The sequence below is a fragment of the Candoia aspera genome, chromosome 5, assembly GCF_035149785.1.
Source record: "Candoia aspera isolate rCanAsp1 chromosome 5, rCanAsp1.hap2, whole genome shotgun sequence".
NCBI classification, from domain to species: Eukaryota; Metazoa; Chordata; class Lepidosauria; order Squamata; family Boidae; genus Candoia; species Candoia aspera.
Window position 1 is genome coordinate 36,332,100 of NC_086157.1, and position 17,699 is coordinate 36,349,798.

General features: G+C 36.7%; 1 protein-coding gene across 1 annotated transcript in view; it reads left to right on the forward strand.

The window, feature by feature from the left end:
- The first annotated feature begins 779 nt into the window (after positions 1 to 779).
- Positions 780 to 17,699, forward strand: part of AFF3 (ALF transcription elongation factor 3) — a 265,761-nt gene continuing 248,841 nt past the window's right edge. The window contains exon 1 of the mRNA XM_063304958.1: positions 780 to 903. Coding sequence (XP_063161028.1) covers positions 851 to 903 — 53 coding nt within the window. The 5' untranslated portion in view covers positions 780 to 850. The remainder of the gene's footprint in view (positions 904 to 17,699) is intronic.

Here is a 17,699-nt window from a genome sequence, read left to right on the forward strand (position 1 = left end):
GCCCACAGCCCCTGTCCAAAACATGCTTTACAATATTATTTGCTTCTTTGCAGCCTAGCTGTAGCACTTGGGAGAGGTGGACAGGGTAGGATCTTGGCCTCCTTAGCTTTTAAAAACATCTTGCCCTGCCAGCTCCCAACATAAAGGTCAAATGTTCCATTTTTCTCCGAAGGGGCTTCTGAAAAATATTTGAGCAGGGTCAAGGTAGAGAAGGATGCCTGAGAAAGCAAAGGTCCCCTTCCCTTCCCTTCCTCCTAAAAACAACCCTTTCTCCTGAATGTCTGTGAAGACGGGTTTTGCCACCACCGGTGGCTTTGAGACATGCGTGTTTCCAGTGGCATTTAAACAAACAAAAAAAAAACAAGCGAAGCCACGAGGGCTGAAACGAGCGGAAAGGAAACAAAGCGGGTGGAGGCTGATACTCTCGGCGTCTCGGTTTGGTTGGGTTTGTTTGTTTTCCAAGCCACCCCCGAGGAGCCGCCGGGGGCTTCTCCTGCAGCAGCCTCAGCGAGGGCGCCAGCCTGAGCGAGTCACACGCTGCATACGCGCATCCCCGCACTGGGCCGAGCGGACGGGGTGGAGGAGGGGAAAGGAAGCGGGAGAGGCGGCGGGCGGCCGAGGAGAGAAGCGCGCCCAAGAAGAGCCGCCGGCCGCGGGCGGGGAGGGGGAGGGAGCACCTCCGGCCGCTGCGTCTTTCTCTCGCGGGGAAGAGGCGGGCGGCGAGGGAGGGGCCGCGCGAGGCTCCGTCTCCCCGCCGATCGCCCACCCGCGGCGCGGCGAGGATGCACCGCGGCCGCCGCGCGGTTGCAGCTGAGCAGCGCTGACATATTCCTCCTCCCTCGACTTCACCATGGACAGCTTCGATTTGGCTCTCCTGCAGGAATGGGACCTGGATTCTCTTTGGTAAGGCTGGGTGTCCGCGTTGAGAGCGCTCCGTTTTCTCCGGATTTCCACTTCTGGTGCCGGAGTTCCGAAAAGAGCAGCGGGAAGGGACTCTCCCAGTCCTGTACCGCGCCACGTTCGGAATGATTTTTGCGGTTGTTATTCTAGAATTCTTATGGATAATAAAGATGCAGTAATAATGCTGAGAAGGTTAAAATGATTGAGCATTATTAAATGTTGTATTTCCGTTTGCAGTGATATTCTTCATGCTGTCCTTCAAAACTACCTTTCTGGGGGCTGCGTTCGGCTACTGCACTCCGGTTTTTTCTCTCTGCTCCCACTCTTTTTATTTGCATTTTTCCTCTTCAGTTCTGCTATTCTCCCGCCACCCTCTAAACTATTCACCTCTTTTTCTCCGTCTTCTTTCGGGGCAAGTTCCCCAGGTCTCTCTCCCGCCCCCCCTCCCCCCCAGTTTATGTCCTCCCTTTCTCCCTTCTTTCCTTGGGAGCACCTTGGTTTTGCTCTGCTCGACACTCCCCCCCCCCCCCCCGCCTGCTCTGCTTTCTGCTTCTCGACTCATTGTCCCTCTTTTTGCGGCTCAGGTTCTGCTCCCCAGCCTGACCCACGTCTTCACCTGGATTGCTCCTGGTGCCTATAAATATAGAAATCGCTGCATTTCCAAGAAACATCTGGCAAGTCAGAAAGCATTTCTAGAAATATGAACGACTCCAGGTGGAAATTTCTCCCCTCCCATCGCCATTCAAAGGGCCAGCCGTTCACAGTCGAGAATGCCTCCAGTACAGTAATTGCGACTGATGGCATTTAGCATGTGGGCAATTCCCCTTAGCTCATTCGCCTTCGCTCTGTAATTACAGTAACGCATTGCTGCGAGTTAGCCTTGATCGGCGTGTGTGGGTGTTGTTTGTGAATCTCAGGTACTTTTTGCCACTGTGGGTGCCACTTCAGTCTGCGCCAGCTTTCCTGTTGATTACTGCCTTTATGGCTTAACCTTTTGTGTGCACCTCTAGGAGGAAGCAAGTACATCGCATGCTTAAATGAATGATTATTTATGTTCTGTGTTTAAAGAAGCACAACATACATTAATTTAAAATTCCTATTGTGTATGTCCTAAGTCACCATTGATTACTGTATAGCAGGTCTCTTTTTCAAGGAAGCTGTTCAGAAGCTGTATTTATTTTGATATGCAGACATTTTTATGTTAAGTGTAATTGGGATACAATAATGAAGAAGTTGCTTTGCTGAAAAACTATTTGTAGTTTTGTCTCTCAATGGCATGTTTAGGAGTTGTGGGCATATCCTCACTGATAATATATATGTGTGAATCTATATCTATCTAATCTATATCTATATATCTATATCTATCTTCTATCTATCTATATCTATCTATCTATCTATCTATCTATCTATCTATCTATCTATCATCTGTCTTTAGGTGATATGCTTTTTGTCTGAACATTATGCATTCTATCAAAATTTTCAGGACAGATAAGGCTGGTAGTGAGTTTTCTCTGGAAAAAAGGTCTTGAGATTGTGCGATATAAGGTCTGCTAATATTGAATACTGCAAATCAAGAAATGGCTTACTGAAAAGTTTAAATCTTAAATGTAAATGGGCTACACATTACATTAAAAATGGAGTTGTACATTACAATCACAATGAATTAGAGGTATTGGATTCTAGAATTATAGCCACTGACAGTGGTTATGTTCTATCTATATTACTCTTGATTTTAATGAATAAGTATAATCAATAATTTACTACCAGGCTATAAAAGTCAATATAACTTTACTAGTAGACATACTGTGATTGAGATTATGTTATGAAGGTCAATTTTGGTTTTGGAACTAAACCATTATGCTTCGTTCTTTATAATGTTCTTAGGCCACTGCAATCTTGAATATTCCACAAAAGTGGAATGGTTTGATTATGTGGACTGGAGAATATGAAATAGTGGGAAAACTTAATTTCCTTTACCATGGAAATTACCTATTTCTGTGGCATAGTTAATATTTAAAGATATATAGCAAAAACGTTGGGAGACACGGTGCATTTGGTACATTATATTTTCAATATTTTTTTCATAGACTTGAATGTTATGATTAATTTAAGTGTTGTCTATTTGTACTAATGTTAAAAAGTGTTGTTAGCCTTAAATAAATAGCATATGTTTCCCTAGAGAGCAACCTTAAAGAGAACTGTACAAGAAAATATACATTATTTTGTTTCAGATTCATGCGGTTACAGATATCTTCACTGATCCTGGAAAAGGCAGTTAGTTTAGTTTGAGATGGGATTTGCATGGCAAGTACTAACATTCTGTATTTTACTAGTTGGCCTTGGGGTTTTTTTGGCCAAGATTAAATAAGCAGTGTTTTATCACAAAACAGCTATTTTGGTCAGTCATTGTAAGATTAATTCAGAGAATACAGTAGAGATGTTTTACAAACATATCAGAAAGTGGATGTTTTAAAGCATGAATATGGATAACATCATAGCTTCACCACAGGGTGACTTGCATGAAGCACAAAACTGCAGGCTTCTTGTGATTGGAGGCCTGTATGCTACCTTGTGTGTCCTCCTTTTCTCTCTGGACTTTCGTTTTTTTTAATGAGCAATTGAGAGTTATTGAAATTTACAGAATTTCTGGCTGCCAAGGTATGCTCACTCCCTGAAATAAACTTCACCATGTAATTTTAGATTTAATAACCTTGATTTCTTCTTTCTAATAAAGAACGGTTGTTACTGAAAATAAGAAAAATGCACACTTAGATTAATATTATTGTTTGGGAAGAAGCCACATTCTTGTGCAGGAACAGTAAGTCATTGTATTTTGGACTGTATTCCCAATGATCTGGTTGCTCACTTAGTAGCGTGAGCCAGAGTACTTGATGACTGCTTTGCTTAAAAGTAGAAGATTTAATAGCCATTTATACAATTTTTATGATTTAATGAAAAAACATTTAATCTAATGACGTTCTGAATAAGTATATGTGATGAAGAAATGAATAGCAGTATGAGGAATTTCATTGTTGATGCATACCAAACAGATATAACTTGTACCTTTTTATGGTAAAGATTGTATCAGTACTATTGATGTGTAATACACTTTTCTGTAAGGATGTTGTTACTGCAAATAATTCCTATTGGTGATGTCCTATTTAATTGGTGATGTCCTATTTCTCCAATAGTTTTCCATTTGCAGGTTATTGCATGTAGATACATTTGTGCTGAAATTGCTGTAGCTTTTGGAATTCATATAATGCATAAAAAGTATTGTATTTGCAGCTTATTATTCAGGTTGCTTATACTTTGAGACAATTTAAATAATAATTCATCAATAGTATAATTAATCCCAAGAAACACTTAGGGCAATATAATGCACGTTGTGTGTTTTCTGTATCCATTAAAAAGTATATAATGTGCAGTTAGTTTGCAATCAATTCACTACATTTTTCATTGACATAGCAATAATATGTTGGTGGGAAAGCAGCTTTTTATTTGGCTGCACTCTAAATGCACTTTACTTCAGCTACAAGTGTGTTATTGCAAGACAAAGCAAGCTGAGAATCTTGCAAAATTACTGTAAATCAGATTGTAGTTTCATGCATTTAGGTCCCTTTTAAAAGGGCAAGGTAATTCACAAATGCAGATCTACAGTAGTTCTTCTATAATGTATTTAATATGTATGTATGTGTGTCTTTGTGCGTGTGTGTATTTCTATGCCATTTTGATATTTACTTTATACTTATCCTTCTATAGCTGCTTATAAAACTTTGGAATTAAGAGTACTGCCATTAAAATCTGCAAATGCTTTATGCTTTATTCATAGCCAATTCATAGTATAATAAAGCAAGATAAGGCTTTTTGAGAAGATGAAGAGTGTAAATGAGGCTTGAATCTTTTGTCCTGCTGGTTGAATTGGTTCTGATAAATGAAGGAATTCCACTCTGAAATCTGGACAGCTGCTGCTGATCAGTACTGACTAAGTGTAAGGCAGCTTCACAGGTACCCATAACATTTGGAGAATCAGGAAGGAGAAGTGCACAAAGGGGGAAAATGCTCTATGTTACCACTTCAGACTCTAAGCAGGTGATAGAGTATTTTTCCATTATGTATCTTCCCAGAACCAGTCTGTAAGAAAAAGTACATCTGGGAATAACAAAGAGGGATGCTAAAAATCATAGTCACATATTAAGGCTACCTGGTGAACTTCATCGTCGGTTTATTTTATTTATTAAATTTATATTTCACCCAACTCCTAATGATTGTGGGCAGTACACAAGTAAAAAAAAATAAAAAAACCAAAAAATACAGTAATAAACAAGAATGGAAGAAGATTTTTATTAATTTAGCTTATTTTAAAAAAATTGAGCAACTTCTGCAAATGCTTCAATGCTTAAACCAATTTTGTCTCCTTTTACATTCTGTATAGCTAAAGATAAATATTATTTATTCTAAGGTGGAAAATCATTGCATTGTCATAAGTCAGTCCATAACTCAAATGTGTACAGATTGTGAATAATTTTCATCAAATATTTAAATTGCATAACTACATTATAAGATAGTTCAGTTGAAATATAATAAAAACAATTTGGCCACATGGGCTCATAGATATAGCTAACCCTTTAAATATTAACTTATGTCAAGACACTACTGCTATATATTATTTGCTCATTGGCATTATGATGTTGGTAGCATTTATTGTATTAAATATTGATATAATTAAATATTGGATTTTATTTATTTATTTGATTTCTATAGCCGCCCATCTCAACAAGTGACTCTGGGCGGCTTACAACAATAAAATATGGTCATATTTATATAAAAATAATATTGCAATAGAAATGTCCTGAAAAATGTAAGGAATGCTTGTCCCCAATCTTATTTTCAGAAATAATACAGTATAGTAATTTCTTGTTCCATTTTTAGATTCAAAATTTGGGGACTAGGAGCTGGGATAATGGAATGCAGGTCTTAATTTAATGATAAAATGCAACGAACTGTACACCAATCAGATATCACTTACAGATGTCTGATTGGGACGAAAATTTAAAGTGTGCAAAAAATAAAAGATACAGTATATACAAAAACCCCTACAGGAAGTGATGCTGTAAAATAAGTGATATCTGATTGGTGTACAGTTCGTTGCATTTTATCATTAAATTAAGACCTGCATTCCATTATTTTCTAGCACATTAGAATCTGTAGGAAACCATTATGAAATTTAGAAATAACCCAAAAGCTGCTTCGCCCATTGTGATTAATACTGCAAATAAATAAATATACTCCATACTTGACACTCAAGGATAATTCTGTGCATTCTTAAACATATATGCAATTTTGGAACAGTCACAGAAAGCAGGATAGCCACTGAGATCTGCTGTTGGTTTTCACTCCTATTGCTTGATTCAAATTACCAAACATAATGTTCCAGTGCAAAGTAGTCATATACAGGGCCACAGAGCAAAAAGAATTCTCATAAATTCAGTAAAGAATCAAGGCCACTGTGAGGATGCTTATTTTTAGGAAGAACATTATGAAGAGGGAGAGGCCAATCTGGTTTTACACAGCAAGAGAAAGAGTTACAGAGAGAAACTTGATTTTTTCCCCCCTTTCTTTCACAACATAACACAACACAACATTCCTACTGGCTGATTCCCTTCAACTGGAAAGCTGAAGGGCAGCCGATTCTGGCCCTGTACACCAACCACAAATCACTGTTTAGGGACAACTCCAGGAAGAGAAGTTCCTCCCAAACTGAACTACATATACGTGACAGCAGATTGCTCACCTCTTCTTTTTGACCTTGAAGAACCAACTCCCTTCACCCTCCACTCTGTCCCTTGTATATCCTGTCTTTTTTAAGTTTTCAGGATAAGTGGAAGACCTAGTTCTCTTTTTAATTTTCTGAGTTGCTTTGCAAGATAGTAAGTGAATAACAGTAAGAAAATCAGGATTAAAATGTCATAAAAATAAATAGGCTAGATTTTCTTAGGTTTTGAGATCATGAAAAATAAGTTAGCAATAATTCACATGTCCCAGTGATTCTGGTGAGGCTACTGTATTCATAACAAAGTTTGGTACCAACCCAGTGTTTTGTAGTTATTTCTGTTTCAGCTGGTCATTACATATACAGTAATCTAGACCAGCATTTCTCAAACTTGGCAACTTTAAGATGTGTGGACTTCAACTTCCATGACTGGCTGGGGAATTCTAGGAGTTGAAGTCCACACATCTTAAAGTTGCCAAATTTGAGAAATGCTGGTCTAGAAGAACATATGGGATAGATACAGGTTTTAAAATCAGTGTTTATTTTATCTTGAAGTTTATGAAACATTGTGTATAAATGGGTACATTTTCATAATAAATGGGTACATTTTTAATATAAATTAAAAGAGGTAACAAAAATGGGAAACATTAAAAGATGTAGTACTTTCTAAAATATCCCCTATATACTTAGATACTTGCAGTATGTACACATACACACACACACACACACACACATACAGGAATGCAGTGGCTTGCTTAAAATGCATTAAATCAAACTCTATAGTTCCTAGCCTCCTGTTCACAATGAACTGAGTTGAGGAATTTTATGTTTTAAAAACAGAGACCTTTAATGAAACTGTGGAAGATAAGTACCAAGTGACATAACGATATAACAGATTGATTTAATTATTGTTATAGACATATATCTCCTTTTATTACAGCATTATGAAACAGTCAAATAAATGCATATTTCTTAGTTGATAATGAGGCAGCCTCTGTTGCCTTAGGACCTCTAGATTTCTCTTCAGAAATAGGGCACGGTGCAACTAAGGACATTCACGATTTGGTTTTGTGAAGGTTTCCAATTTGTTGGACAGCTCTTAATTTAGCATTGGCAGACAGAGACTACTGCTGTCAAGATGTATTTTATTGACACTTTGTTAGCTATGCTCTGTGTTGACCTTTGACAAAAAGCCACAGCTGCCATATATCTTGCAGACCCTGAAAAGAAAGGGTAAAAAGGTATGTTTCTTTTTCTTGTTCTTACAGGAGAAACAAAGCAAAATAAATAGTATGAGCAAAAATAAATTTTAGAACAGAGAAGAAACTGAGATTGCAGTCCTAGAATAAGGTAGGGCTCTTTGTAGAGATGCATATATGTTTGACCTCAGTTGTAATTTTGATGCATCCCAACATTCTTAATTTTCCCAGCAGGAAATTAACCAGAACTTTAAAACGATGATTATATTTGATAAATATGTTAACATACAATGATTTTCCTTCACACAGTAACTTTTACAATATGCTTAGTTTCCAGTGAAAAGTGAGTATGGAATAGGGCTGGGCAAAACCATTAAGATGTGTGTTTAAATACACAGAGTCACATATTGAAGCAGTTTTTTTTATTGTTAAAACAGCTGCATATTTTGGGAGGCTGGCTTGGCTGATCCAGAAGCTGCTTCCAGCTGTCTCCATGTGTATGCATACACAGCTACTTCACCTTACTAAGAAAGTATTGAACAAAATATCCAAGTCAGAATAGTACTAGAATACATAAATGGTGGCTTTTGAGAGGAAAGTGGGAAATCACACTGAAATAAATACTCTACTTTGTTTGGTACTATATGTCCAGAAGTTACGGAATGCAGAAAAGAGGATGCAGTTCACAACCTGGTACTTGGACATTCTGTAAAAATGTAAAACATCCCCAGACCCATATTGGCTTTCTATGTTAAGAGGTAGATAGGTTATTTAAATGTTTAATTTAAAAGCATGTTTTCAAAGGAGATATTTGTTCTTAATGAATTGATGATACTTTCTAGCACTAGAGCGTATGTAGACATCAGCATTATTTTCAAAAGCTTGTAGTGGGGTGATGTGTCTTTTCCCTTGACAGCCTGCTGAGCCTGGAGGACATAGGGGAATGAATGAGGGAAGAGGGGTCAGAGAGAGAGAAAGAAATCAAATATTGGCTTCAAAACATAGAATTGTGGCCCATGATGGAATAAGTTTCCATTCCTGAATGAAGAAAGAAAGAAAAAAGAAAAGAAAATGTCAGGGGAAAGGAACATATAAGTAGCTTTTTATTAAAGTATAAAAATGTCATGTTTTTTAAATTACATTTGATTAGTCAATTAATAGTTTGTTCTTTCCTGTTATGTGTAAAATTCAAAATAAACATCACTAATTTAGTAAATATTATATGCAGAGCATTTTTAATCACAATAATTTTGCTTCCCAAATTAACACAATGAATTATTGTATCAAAAATAATCTTAAAACATGTTGCATAATAAAAAAAAGTGTGAAATGTTATCATGAATGCAGAAATCAGCCTTTCCACAGATATCAAGTCTGATTAAAATTCAGCTGAATATCTATTTTCAGTCTGCAATTATTGTTTCATTAATAGATTTATTTGAGCCTGTTACTGCTTTCTGTACTATATGGAACAGATCCTGAAACAAGGCATTCAAGGCCCTTTGACAGTGACAGAGGAAATGGAGTCTGATGGATAAAAAATAACTTGTTTATGAGGCTACAACAATGTTATTTCCTTTGGGAAATTACTTTTCTCCTACAACTTGGGAAAGGACAATAGAAAATTAATATAAATCTACATTGGTTAGGAAATCACCTTTTTGATACTGTTTACAAATAGGAGCAAGCTTAACATTTAGCCATTTTATTATCTTCAACAAACCAGGACGTAACGATATATATTAACGTTTTAAATTTCTTTACCAAGATTTCTAATTTTGAAATGTGGAAATGGTATAGATAACCCTCAATTATCTCTCTATAAATATATCTGTCTTCTTTGTTCAATAACAAAAAAATTATTTTGTCACATAAACGTGGCAGGAGAACTCCAGGAGACATACCTGGTTTAATAGACATAGCTTGAATGAATGTGAAATCAATTGACTACATACCTAAGAAAACCTACAGTTTATACTCTAGTTTAAACAGTGCTTCAGCATAATTCTATTATTTCTTCAGATTTCAGCTGCATCGAAACCAAACTCTTAGGCTATATGCATATGGTTATATATGCAACTACACAAGGCTTATTGTTAGGCTTACTACAACCCATTGCAGATGGCATTAAACTCTACTAAAAGAGCCCATAAAACATACAGAGTTACCCTAGGAATTATTATGATACTGAAATGCATAAAAGCAAGTAACTTCACATATGGGAAATTTGAGATAATGCAATAGTATGACAGTGTAGTATTCATACAAGTAATTGAATGTTTGAATTGCTGGAACAATTTGCCACAAAACTAAAAGAGATTCCTGCCCTGCTGCATCTCAGGCATTTAGACAGATACTGTAGTTTAGTGTTCTTATTTTATCCTGAGGAAAGGATGGGATATAAAACAAACAAATAAGTCCTGAAGTGGATTATGCCAAGAGATAGAAGCTTGCACATACAACTGTGCAGGAGAACTGTGTTAAAGCATGGCAAGCTCTCTAGATTTCATAAAGCCTGAATGGGATTCTATTTCATGTATGGAATTTCTGCATTCTGCTTATTTTTCTTGTATTCTTCAACCTGGAAGGACATGAGGTCAAATCATAGCTTGTAAAACAAATATTCCCATAATTTTCATTACTCAGTGAAGTTCTTGTCTTCCTATCCTAAAGAACATACAATGCTATGCAGTATATTTACGATTTCTGTATGTGTGGATAAAATAAGACTTAAAAATTATAGTAGTAACCTTATTAACCTCAGCCTTAACCTCCAAAGCTCTGTAACCTTAACATAAATAGCAATTTTTGCCCAATTCAAAATCAGAATGAAATAATTCAACTGTTTTGTTCTCTAGTGTCTGCTATAATTCATTTGTATTATTGCAGATAGTCTCGCATCCATCCAGGGAATAATGGTCCCATGTTCACGGATCAGTATGTACTGTATATGTCAACATGTTCTTGTTTCCCTTATAGATAAAATGCATAAATCCAACATGGAAGTAATGTTCCTCTAGCTGTCTCATAGATAGAACAAATAGACCGAACTACCAGAAAATGCAAATGCTTTGGATGAATTGCTTTCCTCTCAGAATGATTACTGTTATTTGTTTCCTTGTTCCAGTGTGTAGGGACTCCCAGTGAATTTGTTCATATGACAAATTGTCACGTCAGGGCAACATGAGAAAGGGGAAGTACTTTTTTATTCATGTGTTCTGTTCCGTGTTTTTCACTGAAGTCACTTTTCTCAGCCATTTATTAAAAATTGTAATGTGAGTCAAGTTAGTGAATTCAGTCACAATAGTGAGATTTTCTCAAATAGTTCTCTCAGTTATGCCAAATGATTGTTCATCCAACTATCTTTACTGATCTTCTACTGAGGACTTTGGCAAATGAAGAATGTATATGTATGCTTTTATAGTATCAAAAAGGATATGATGATCATATACTGTATATTTTAGCATTATTTTTTTTAATGTTTATAGCTAGGAGGCCTGTGCTAATAATTTGTGCTTCTCTGGATATATTCGCTAAAGAAGTCACCGCTTGACATTTTGGTGTGGTCACTTCTGTGCCCTCCCAGTATCTTCTGGGAATGTGTGTTCATGTCAAGAAGACACTTCGGCTGGGATAACTAGTGAATGATTTGTAAAGACCCACAGAGAGCCTCATGTGGCGCAGAGTGGTAGGCGGCAGTATTGCAGCCAAAACTCTCCCCACGACCCAAGTACAATCCCAGCAGAAGCTGGATTCTCTCTCGGGTAGCCAGCTCAGGTCGACTCAGCCTTCCATCCTTCTGAGGTAGGTAAAATGAGTACCCAGCTTGCTGGGGAAGGTGACGACTGGGGAAGACAATGGCAAACCACCCTGCTATAGTCTGCCAAGAAAGCATTGTGAAAGCGGTGTCCCTCCAAAGATATGACTCAGTGCTTGCACAGGGGACCTTTCACTAGCTAGGTATTCTACAAAATATCCCTATATAACAACTAAGAAAGGGATAGCTTATTCAGCCCAATGGTATTCACACATCACATTAGGATAATAGTTCATCAGAAGTCTATCTTAGCATGGTTAAGTAGCTTGTTGGTGGCATTGCTCCAGAAGGAGAAAAAGCTCAATAGACTGCAGAAACTGCTTCTGTAATTTAATTAGCTGATGTCTAAACTGAGATCTTGAGATTCTTCCTGTCTTAATAAGCCAGAGTTCATAAAAAAACATTGCTATTACTATGGTGCAGTCGCTTTGGGAATACTCTGTATTAAGTTGTAAAAATTGCAAGAAATGGTAGCCCAAATGATCAAGTGATCCAAATGAAGATTGTTGGATGTTTAGGCTTTTACTTCTATACAGTAGAAGTATATAAAATTATGGATTGTATGGTGAGAATTGAGGGAAGTTGATCAATAAGAATCATTAGTTTTATGGTAGAATGTTGCAGTGTTTAACATTTGAGATACTTCATTTTACAGAGTCTAGAGTGTTATTGATCAGATCTAAATTATGATGCATAGTCTTAAAGATTAGCTATATTTGTGCTGTATCAAAGAGCTGAGTTATCATTTTGAGAAAGTGCTGGTTTGTCAGCAGAATTGACAGCCAAATGGCTTAATAAAGGCTATTTTTAAGCCATATTTGTATTGTTTAATTTTATTATAATTGTAGTGATACTGGAAATTAGTAAATTTCAGTAGTTAAATTTGTAATGGCACAAGTGCTATATTTTCCTTCATTTGTTGAATTTATTAAGTGGTGGCATTCACACTGTGGTAAATAATATTGGATCTTCTGTTGTCATCCACTGTTAGTTAATGTGTCATAACGCTTTGTTTATTCTTGAGATTGTTGTGCTGAATCCTCTTAACAATAACAGGAGCTTTTAGCTTCTAGAAGTTAATATTAAGGTTTAATTTTTACAGAATTCCTTCCATAATTAAAGGTCCACAATCCCAGTTTTGGGCCTTATATCTGTAGATCCACCATTGGCCCAACTGTGTCTTGCTCTGAGTGTTCAGTTACCCTGACACTTGGGAAACAGCCATTCAGTGGGAGTCCCCTTGTGGAATATCTGCTAGGCATCTACTCTTTTTCAGGTCGTTGTTATATATGATATTCCTCCCGTGAGTTTTATAATCCTATTTATCTTTTTTTAAAACCTTTTTTTTTAGTCCTTAGACATGGCTGTTACTTTCCCCCCCAAAATTTAATTAGATTTTATTTTGTGTTAGCTGAATAGCATCAGTTACAGAGAGAGTCCTATGTTGAATCAATTCATCAATACCTGATGTAGGTGCTCTTTCAATATTATGTTTGTTAATTTAAAAATTAGCCTGCTTTCCATTAAAAGTAAATTCATATGCTTATTTTATATGCTTCAGGATCCTTTGGAGTTTGTATTTTCCCACATATTCCCTGTTGATTTAAATGTGTTAAAAGCCATCTTTCAAAGAGTTCAGATAAGTGCTTATTCTCTAGAGTGATTTAATAGATTCCGAACTGGGTAAATGCACACATGACAATCCACTTTACAGTATGGCACAGCTGGCATTCTCTGGTCAGATTCAGTAGGACAGAGACAGTCCAGTCACTGAACTGCTATAAAGCTTAGGTTAGTGCACTATGTACGCTTATACTGAGTCCGGAAAATGATCATTGACAATCAAGATGTGCATAGTTGCACATTACCTTCCTTTGGAATCTTAGCAGAATTTGTGCTAGTAGTAGATGTCCTTGTTTAATACATATAGAGTAGAGGAGTGGTTTTAGTATCTCACATTTTATTAATTACATTTTCTAAAGTGCCTGTGACTAAATGCCCAACAGAAGTCTTGACATATACTCATGTGGAATCTTGTAATACGCTTACAACTTTGTAGTTGCAGACCAATGTGATCGTCAGCCTGTAACTTCTACACAAGTCAAATGATGGTCTATGCTACATGTCAAGTAAGACATATATACTCATTTTACCTATTTATGGTATATTGAACTTACTTTAATAATTATCTAAAACTTTATCTTATAATTTGTAAATTTCGGGCTAACACTAGTTCAGCAGTTTTGATATACTGAAATATAATTCTTCAACAAAGGAAGTGCTTTTTATCACAGCTATGAACGAGTAAAGAATCTAAGGCATAACGTTGCTATTCAGGAAAAAATATATATTGCTATAAAATGTTGAGGTGTCCATTTCCAGCAATTAAAACAATAAGAATTTCATGCATTTTATGCACATGGCTTTATTTTACATTTAAGATCTGAAGAAGCTTAACCTTTAGCAGTGCTTAATAACCTGTTGTTCAATTCAATATGTATTGCAGTGTTTCTCAACCTTGGCAACTTTAAGATGTGTGGACTTCAACTCCCAGAATCTCTCCTCTTTACCTCCTGTTTTTCTCTTTCTCTCCCTTTTCTTCTGTTACTAATTGAAGTTACAGAATAGTTTAGCATAAGTACAAACTAGTTTGTTCCTAAGTTGACTGTCAGGGCACTTCCCATTTTTGAGGCAGAATCCTCTGTACCAGTGTTTCTCAACTTTGGCAACTTAAGCTTGTGGACTCCAACTCCCAGAATTTCCCAGCCAGTATTCCTGGCTGGGGAATTCTGGGAGCTGAAGTCCACACATCTTAAAGTTCCCAAGGTTGAGAAATGCTGATGTATTGCATTTTAAAAAATTCAGAATGCTAAAAATATATGATCTAGTATTTTATCCGGAGACCCTGAGCTGGTTTAAAAATTATATTGACCCGAATTGACATTGATGCAGTTTTAAAATCAAGTGTGATGCGGAAAGAGAGAATCTGTTCCTTTCTTTTCAGGATAAAGACCGGAGTATCCACTAAGCCAAGGTCCCACTTGATTTTTTTCTCCTTTTTATTTAAAACAAAAGCTGTCTTGGGTTCGTTTCTTAGCAGATTAATCTTTAATTGATGGATTGGATCACAACTGGACCCAGGTTATTTGCAAACAAAATACCATAGTTTCCAAATGCATGCCTGGACTTAAGGGCAATTGTGGTCCTGATGATGATTGCACTAGAAGAGTCTTTCTCAATATGTGCACTCCAAATACTCTGGACTTCAGCTGGCCAAAGGCCCTGCTGGCAGCAAAATGAGAGGAGTTAAAGTCCAGTACATCTGGAGGGCATCAGGTTGAATAAGGCTGCCCTGGAGTCATGAATTATAAAATTACTAAATTCCAGCAGTTTGAAAATCTTTTTAAGAAATCTGCAGGTAGAAGTGAAAGGCTGAATCTCTGACTTAGAATTTTTATTCTTTAATTTTTATTCATTTAAATTTAGTCCATTGAACTCTGACCACATGTCTAGTGGAATGACATTATCAACTCAAAACCAGATGTTTTAAAATTAATGATTAAATTCCAAAATTCACATTTCTACTAAATTGTAGGCTCGTGTCTAAAACACCTATAACTTAGCAGAAGCTCTCATGAAGAAAGGTCACTCAACCCTTACCCCTCTGGTTGTTTTGATATCAAAATTGTTGGAGAGAGAGAAAGAGAGAGAGAAGCTAGGAAATGAACTGCTGAGTTCTGCTAAAAGTCTGAGGTTGAGATTGGTAAAACTCCCTGTCTCTTCTACCTGGCTCTTCCTAGCAGCTTTGAAGAACACAGTTCTGTTAAGTGGGTCCCACCAAGATGAGTAGGCTGTTTTACTTTATTGATGTACAATCAGTCGGACCAAAGAACTAGTCTTTATTTGTAGGTTGACACATATAATGTATTGTTAATGTCTCATCCTATTTGATTATTTTACTTATTCATCCTTGAAATCTCTAGTATCTGTGGTTACAGACATAGCTAACACTGATGAAGCCACCTCTCTCACAGTGTTTATTTTTTTACCATGAGAATATAAAAATAAATTTCTACATTTTTTCCCTTTCATTAATTCCCTAATGCACTTATTTTTTTCTAAGTGTAGCAAAAACCATAGTGTTAACTACTGTGCAGTATTGGTCTGTTTAGCTCTGCCAAAATGTAGTTACATAAATATTATATTAAAATGAATTACAATAAATATTTGTATTTTAGGTGAAGCAAATTTATGTTGTAAAAAAAAATGAGATACTCATTTTATTCACAGTTATCCTTGCTAGGTTTTCCCCTCTGCAGACAATGATCTTTCACTTCTTGTTTCATAAATATGCATATCATGTACAAGATCCTATTTAAATGCATACATGAATAAGAAGCACTGAATTTGATTAACTTTATTAGCAATAAATTATGAAGTGTATTATTTTATGTTAACCCCTTTCTAAGGGCAAAATATGGCAAACTCTTACTTGTGTGATTTGTGATTAGTTCCACTTACGCTAATGCAAATTCCTGTGAGTATAGAGTTTTAAATGTTAGTAGCAAGTAGTACCTGTACTATGTTGCAGCTTTCATAGCATTTGCTATCTGGACAGGCAATCATTTGCATCCTTTAAAAAATTATTTATAGCTTCGACTAATTACTTCTTCGGGTGTAAAGCCTATCACATGCACACAATTCATTAAAGCGCATTCACTCTGAATAGAATAATTTTTCAACTTTTTGGTGTCACTTTTATAGACAAATAACACTTGTAAATGATGGATAATGGGCATCAGAATGCTGTGTGGTATAAAACGAGCATGAATAATGTTTAATGGGAGATAGAAGATTAACTTGTCTATGACCTAATTGGCTGCTTTGTGGTAAATGCAAAATGGTCCATGCCCATTATAAATAACGCTGAAAGAAGATAGTTCCTAGTTCCTTCCTTATTAATTATCTTGTTTTTTTCACTGCCTGGTTAAAATAGGAAAAGAGACCCTAATGATAATCTTGCTGTAGAAATTTAAGAATTACAACAGAGCAGATGGTAATTAATAATGTCATACAGTAACAGAATAAATCTCTGGCTTACTCTAGAGGTATGGTGTGTAGAAACTCTTGCTGACTTCAGGTGGATATACATATTTATATATCCCCCCCCCCTTGTCTCTCTCTCTTTCTCTCTCACACACACACACACACATACACACACGGACACATGTGTGTGTGGGTATAGAATCTAATGATTTCAAGGATTTGATCTGATTTTCTTTACATTCATGCGGAATTCACCCTTGTATGCTGGTACCTGGAAAAAAATTATTTTTTTCACTATTTGTAAATTTGCTATTTTTTCATTATTTGTAAATTTGCTTTTCATGATTTGTAAATTTGCCAAGATCTTAACACACTGACCAGAAAAAATTAAACAAAATCTAGTTTCTCACAAAGATATGGCTCAGTTTCTAGAGGTGACAGACTCGTCCCTGGGGGAGATGTGGGTGTTGACGACTGACAGGAAGCTCTGGCGTGGGCTGGCCCATGAAGTCACAAAGAGTCGGAAGCGACTAAATGAATAAACAACAACAACAACCACCTGTTATTTATTCGTTTAGTCGCTTCCGACTCTTCGTGACTTCATGGACCAGCCCACGCCAGAGCTTCCTGTCAGTCGTCAACACCCCCAGCTCCCCCAGGGATGAGTCCATCACCTCTAGAATATCATCCATCCATCTTGCCCTTGGTCAGCCCCTCTTCCTTTTGCCTTCCACTCTCCCTAGCATCAGCATCTTCTCCAGGCTGTCCTGTCTTCTCATTATGTGGCCAAAGTATTTCAGTTTTGCCTTTGATATCATTCCCTCAAGTGAGCAGTCTGGCTTTATTTCCTGGAGGATGGACTGGTTTGATCTTCTTGCAGTCCAAGGCACTCTCAGAATTTTCCTCCAACACCACAGTTCAAAAGCATCGATCTTCCTTCTCTCAGCCTTCCTTATGGTCCAGC